At 50.2% G+C, this 6,588-nt stretch overlaps 1 protein-coding gene across 3 annotated transcripts in view; it reads left to right on the forward strand.

The window, feature by feature from the left end:
- Positions 1-6,588, forward strand: part of CLUH (clustered mitochondria homolog) — a 33,076-nt gene extending 26,488 nt beyond the window's left edge. For all 3 annotated transcript variants that reach the window (XM_050322142.1, XM_050322141.1, XM_050322143.1), the window contains exons 20-26: positions 63-143; positions 713-838; positions 1,320-1,441; positions 1,916-2,009; positions 2,799-2,933; positions 4,080-4,153; positions 4,700-6,588. In XM_050322142.1, the coding sequence (XP_050178099.1) occupies positions 63-143; positions 713-838; positions 1,320-1,441; positions 1,916-2,009; positions 2,799-2,933; positions 4,080-4,153; positions 4,700-4,868 (801 nt within the window). In that variant the 3' untranslated portion in view covers positions 4,869-6,588. The remainder of the gene's footprint in view (positions 1-62; positions 144-712; positions 839-1,319; positions 1,442-1,915; positions 2,010-2,798; positions 2,934-4,079; positions 4,154-4,699) is intronic.

Here is a 6,588-nt window from a genome sequence, read left to right on the forward strand (position 1 = left end):
TTCCCTATGCTTGTTCAAGCTCACAGCACAGCGTGACTTGCTCTGGGTTCTGTTCTGTTCAGGCCTTAAGCAATCAGCAGAAAGCGGTGCTAATGAGCGAGAGGGTCCTGGGCATCGAACACCCCAACACCATTCAAGAATACGTGAGTATGGGGAGCTGGGGAAGCAGCAGTACCTCAGGGCTCTGGCTGCAGTCTGTGAGCCTCATGTCTGCAGCTGCAAAACAGCTGCAGTTCTCCTCCTTCTGCAGCGTTCTTCCCAGAATCCTCCACTTTCTTCATCTCTTAGCATCCTACAAACTGAATAGCTGAGTGTTTGCATTATAAATATTCTGTATGCTCAGTAATTGTCCTGCTGAACCTGGGGTTTTAGTGTTTTTCTGCTGAATCTTTATTTAGATTCATTAATTCTGCTGGCTTTGGCTCTGGGCTTATGTCAAAAAAAAATCCCCCCCAAAAGCACAGTCAGAATATCACATACACAGAGGTCAGGCTGGAAATATTCCGCAAGGGGTGTTAATAGAAATTGAAATAAAACACTCAACAGACAGCTTCCTCAGTGCTGTGTCCTCTGTGACACCTCAGTGGGGCTGTGGGTCAGACAGCAGACCTGGACTTTTTGAACTGACTGAAGTCTTTTTATTCATGTGCAGCTGAGGAAAGGAGACATTTGTTTCCTTTACATTAATGCTGGATCCCTTTTCTTGTCCTAGATGCACCTGGCTCTGTACTGCTTTGCAAACAGCCAACTCTCAACAGCACTGAACCTGCTGTACCGTGCACGCTACCTCATGCTGTTGGTATTTGGGGAGGATCACCCAGAAATGGCACTCTTGGATGTAAGTAATCTGTTAATAGTCTTCAAGTTCCTAATCTCTAAGAAACCTCTTGGCCTTCAAGATGCCCTTTAAGATGGCTGTTCAAAACAAACATTCAGGCAGTGCTTTTCCTCCCTGGGTTGTTACCGGTTGGTTCCATCAGATGAAGGAAAAAAGGAGTTTGGCCCTTTAGCTGGAAGGGTCAGCTTCTGTTGCTGGAGCTCTGTGCTGGGATACTGCAGATGGGGGTTTCAGCACCTGTAATCCTTGGGAAAATTCCTTAATTTAAACTGGAGGGTGCCTTACCTCCTTTGGGCCTGGCTTGCTTGGGTTGAGTTCCCATGCGGATGGATGGTCCCTGTCATGTGTTACTGCTGTAGGGACATGGCTGGGGGCTGTAGCCTTTCTGGCAGGGACATACCTGGGTGGTCCTGCTGTTCAGAGAGCAGGAACTGTAGTGTGAATGTGCCTTTCCTAATGCCTGCTTGGCTTTTCTGCGCAGAACAACATCGGCCTGGTGCTCCACGGAGTCATGGAATATGACCTGTCCCTCCGGTTCCTGGAGAACGCATTGGCCATCAGCTCCAAGTATCACGGCTCCAAGTCTTTGAAGGTTGCACTAAGGTGAGGCAGGGTGGGGTGCTGGGCTGGGTCACTGCTGTCAGAGTGAGCACAGTCACCGAGTGCTCATGTGGGAGGGTCTGATCCTGTCAACTGGAGATTCAGTCTCCTCCCAGCGCCAAGGTCATGGTGCAGCATCCAAGTTTGTAGTTTCAAAAGATGGAGATCCCTTGTTCTTCAGGTTAATTGTGGCATCTGCTGTGATACTGTTTGCCCCAAAAATCTGTCAAGATGACAGTCTTTACCTCTGCAGGTCACTCCTCAGCATTCCAAGGAAAATCCAACCCAAATGAGTGTAGCATATGAATCCCTAGCTGGGGTGGGGAGAAGTATCTTCCAGAGCACTACATTCAGTCTCTTTTTGCACTTGTGTTAAGACTTTTAGCCCAAACACTGTGATGTTACAGTCATGCTTGCTGCAGCACAGAAATGTTTCTTCTTCGTGGAAGTGCCTCTAAACCCTTTTCCTTCCCTCAGCCACCACTTGGTTGCCCGAGTGTATGAGAGCAAAGCGGAATTCCGGTCGGCTCTGCAGCACGAGAAGGAAGGCTACACCATCTACAAGAACCAGGTGACGAGCAGCCACACTGTGCACTTGAGTCCTGTCACTGCAGGGCCAGAATTGAGCAGTTCCACTGCAAACCAGTGCCCAGCTGGGCCTCAGGGAGGCCTTTCCCTGGCATCTGCTCAGAGCTATATGTAGGAATCCTTGTAGGGTGGGGGCAGAACTGCTGTCCTGTGCAGTAACTGCCTGCTGCTATGCCAGGAATCTTTGCCCAGATTCCTGCAAGTGTGTCTGTGCTGTACCGGTCAGTGGACAGATGCTTCTATCATGGCACAACCCCATGTTCTGGTGGGGCTTGGAAAGAACTGGCCTGTTCTTCCCATGTTTTGCACCACCAGTCTTTTAAAATACCAGCTCCAAACTGGTTTGGTAGTGGAGCTGTCTCATGGGCAGTGCCTGCTCCCACTCACAGCGCAGCTGCTGCTCAGCGAAACTCCTGCCCCAGCCCAGGGCTGTCTGAGCACGTCTGTAGCTGCACGGGGTGACTCAGTGCTGCTCAGCTGGCTGAAGGCACAGCCCGGTGTGGGGAATGCTGGAATACTGCTCCTGGAAGCACAGCTCCGTGCCGGGAATGCCGCTCACCCAGCCAGTGTGCTCCCCCTTGATGGAAATGTGGAATGTTGATAATAAGGCTCCCAGAACTGTTTGGTTGATTTTTGAATGCCAAGACATGTGAAATCCTGTTCCACTGAGTTTCTGTAGGGATGCTGAGCTGGCAGCGCCCAGGACTGTACCGTGGGTTGGGTCCTGCTCTCATTTGTCATGTTGAACTGTTTTTTTCCCCTTTTCTGTCAGCTCGGTGAACACCATGAAAAGACCAAAGAGAGCTCCGAGTACTTGAAATACCTGACACAGCAAGCGGTCGCTCTGCAGCGCACAATGAACGAGATCTACAAGAACGGCTCCAATGCCAACATCATGCCACTGAAGGTAACCTGGGAGCAGTGGGCAGTGGGCTGTGCCAGCAGGGATTTGTGTCCAGCTGCTCGTGAGGGACGCAGAGTGTCAGGAGGGTGCAGTGGCTGTGCCAGGCTAGATCCTTCCTGGGCAGGAGGTCCCTGCCAGGGCAGGAGCTCACAGTGTGGTATCACCAGTGTGGATGGAGCATCTGTCCCCTCTGAGAGCATGTTCCTGAGTTCTGGCTCTTTCTCCTGAGCTTGGGCAGTCGGATGCAGGTGATGGCATCACAGGGTGCCCCAGGAAGTGGTGGGGATGCAGGGACAGCTCTGGGGCGAGAGCCTGGCACACCTCTGCACAACCCTGCCCTGCTGCTGACTCACTGCCTGGGGGCAGGTTGCTCAACGCAGAAGTACTTCAGTTTCCTCATGTTAAAAAATGCTGTCATCCTTCACCAGGTGCTTTGTTCTCCTTCCAGGGATGTTGTGGCTGGAGGGGCTGGGCAGGGAGCGTGGGGGTGGAGGTGCTGTGGGGGCTGCCTTGCCTGACATGGAGCAGGAGTGACTGGCCCCCTTGGGCCAAATCCAGCTGCTCCTACCCCAGCCCTGGAATAGGTGACCTGTGCAGTGGGCACTCTCCCTGCTAGGCTGTACTCCAGCAGGTGGGAAAGAAGGTTCCAGCTACAGAGCCTCCCTCCTGCCGGAAGGGCAGAGTGGGACAGTGCTCTGTGGGTAGGTTCTCTTCCTGTGGAGAACTGGAACAGATCTGAGGGGTTCATGGCAGCAGAGGGGGTACAAGGACCTCGAATTGAGTAAAGAGTCAAGTCCAGGGAATGGGGGCCAGCAGAGGCCCAAACCCATAAAAACAGCACTAAAGGTTTTACCCTTGTTACAGTACTTGAAGGAGGGTAGAAAACCCAACACACTTTGGAAGTGGCACTGTATTTAACTGAAGTCACGCAGGGTTCAGCGGGAGGTTCCTTCAGGGACTGGTGGGGAGCTCTAGATCCTGCTATTCAGCTTACTGATGTGAAGAGGTAGATAATATAAATGATGCCACTTTGCAGCTATTTGGGTGTCATATGAGCCTGAGGTTTTTCTCAACTGTTAGTTAATGGTGTCTGGACTTGCTCAGAGTCCTTTCTGGATTTCCTGAAACTTCTTTTCTCTTGTGGTGTAGTTCACAGCTCCCAGTATGGCCAGTGTCCTGGAGCAGCTCAACATTATCAATGGAATTCTCTTCATTCCACTAAGGTATAGTGATTCTTCTGGGTTGTGCCGTTAGAAATCAAGTCATCTTTTTGTATTGTCTTTGTTCATGAGAGAGCAGAAACCAGCTTTGCAGGATTTATTCTAGCCAAGATCACAATGCAGGCCCTCATTAGCATCATCAAAACACTATAAATAGCAGGACTCTTTTTTTTTTAAATTATTCTAAATTGTCTCATAGACTTGTAGTTAAAAATTTGATTGGGGTGGTGGTGGAAATAGATGACCTGAGCTGAGACTGTGTTGTTCTAAGGCTGTAAATAATCACGGATGGTAAAAATGCAGAGGCAGGAGGCTGCCCAGCCATCACTGAGATGAACCCCAAGCCCCACTGATGGGGTACATCCTGGCGCCTCTTGGTTCAAACCCAACCACCAAACAGGGTCCTGGCCATGCTCAGGTGTGGCTGAGCTGTGGAGGAGGGCAGATGCAAAGGAGCATTCCCCCCTTGTTGAACATGACCTTGTCCCTGTGCTTCACCATTTCCAAGGCCAGTCTAATGTCTGCTCCCCTCCTTGCTTTCCCCTTCAGCCAAAAAGACTTGGAGAACCTTAAAGCCGAGGTGCAGCGACGCCAGCAGCTTCAGGAAAGCATGAAAAGTGGGGAACAGCTGGAAGCAGAGGATAAAGCTGTGGAGGAGAAAGAGGCTGAGCCAAGCATGCCTTCTGCTGCCATCCCCTTAACACAGAGCTCTGCTTAACATGTACCTCGCTTGAAAAAAAAAAGTTTAAACCACCCTTTTCTGAATCTGGCCCAGGGCTTCAGCTGCCCCTGGAGCAGCTCCTCCTTTTTGACAATGTTATTGCACTGGTACAATTAATACACAATGCAAAGAACTAATCTGAGCAATGTAATCTGTCTGCCCGAGCTTGTGTCTGCCACGTGAGGGGAAGTGGCCGGAGGCAGCACAGACCGTCCTGGCGCGCGCGGGGCCCTCCTGCCATGTGTGTGTCCGTGTTGTGTGTGTGCGCAGCAGTTATTTCTACTTTGTACATATGGATTCCAAATGAACTGTCTGGAGGGATGTAACATTTCTCAGGTCATTTTTATGTTGACTAAGGACACTGCTTTGCTAAACCAGTACAGAACCAGCCCCATTATTGCTCTGCGTTCTTGTAAAACGTGGATTCCAAACCAAAAGATTGATTCCCCACCCCCCTCGCCAGTCACTATCCCAGTTTGTGCTAAGAACAGCCATATTTGTGTCACTCAGATGACTGAAGCCTGTGACGTGTGGAAGTGGGGAATGTACAGCATTTTCTACATCAGGATATAGCCATGGGATTCCTTTAACCATTTTTTCTACATTTGGTTGGCAGTTTAGCAAGTCAGTGGGATTTTGTAACATTCACATTCTAATTTTCAAGGTAAAGATATAGATATATACATAGATATATATAGATATATATATATATATGATATTCACTGTTCCACCTCTGCTCTACTTGCCGCTGAGTAACTTGGGATACTGTATCCAAAGAGTGAGGGCTTGATGTTTAAAAAAGCGCACAAAATTCCATTGCAGTGGAAACCCCAGTGCCTCAGAGAGGTGGGAATGCAGCAAATGAGGGCTGAGCTAAGGGGAGTGAGGAGGTAATCATGGCTCTATTATGGGGTGGGGGAGAGGGGGGAGGAAAAGTCAGAACTAGAGACCTGGTCTCATTTGCAACAGCATCTGTGACAGAGCTGAGGGCCCTGACCCTGATACAATAACCACCAGAAAGTACCAGGCCTTAGGGAGGGGACTTAAATAAAACCTGAAGTTCCCCCAGCACTGAAACCTCTGGCAAATACCTCCTTCTCTGGAGTTTTTTGCACACTGGTTTTGGGACTGGCACCAGGAGCTTCCATTGCTGGCAATGGATAGTACTGAAGGGCAAGGTGCCGCTAAAGACATCCTCCTCTCCCCTCCCCTCACACACACACATCCCGTGGGGTTGTCACTGTCCCCAAGCAAGAAGTCTGTGGCCGCTGCAGGCCCTGGGATGCCGACAGAGTTGAATGTCCTGTTTTCCAAGCAGATGAAGCTGTAGAACAAGGGCGGGCCCGCCGCAGCCCCGCGCTGCCGGCGCCCAGCCTCTCCCTCCCTCGCATTGTCTGTCCTGGATCGTGCCCCGTGCTAATCCGCGCTGCTTTTTACTGACCTGTGGAGCCAAGTGCTGTCCCTGTGCTCTGTACCCTCGGTTTCCTGCCCGACCTTACAGGTATTTGTAATTCATGGCGGGGGGGGGGAAGAATGGAGCAGCCTCTGAGGTGTTGGAGGCAACAAAGCAGAGTCTTCACTGCAAATGAACTTGCTCCTATTAGAAAAAATTTTGAATTTCCTGGAAAGCAATCAATAAATTACTACAGTGCATCTTTCCTACAAGATTTTTCTTTTACTAGTGTCTTTCAGTCCATTAAAAGCTTTTTAAACTGTA

Source organism: Myiozetetes cayanensis, unplaced genomic scaffold, assembly GCF_022539395.1.
Source record: "Myiozetetes cayanensis isolate MyiCay16 unplaced genomic scaffold, myiCay2020 scf27, whole genome shotgun sequence".
Classification (NCBI taxonomy): domain Eukaryota; kingdom Metazoa; phylum Chordata; class Aves; order Passeriformes; family Tyrannidae; genus Myiozetetes; species Myiozetetes cayanensis.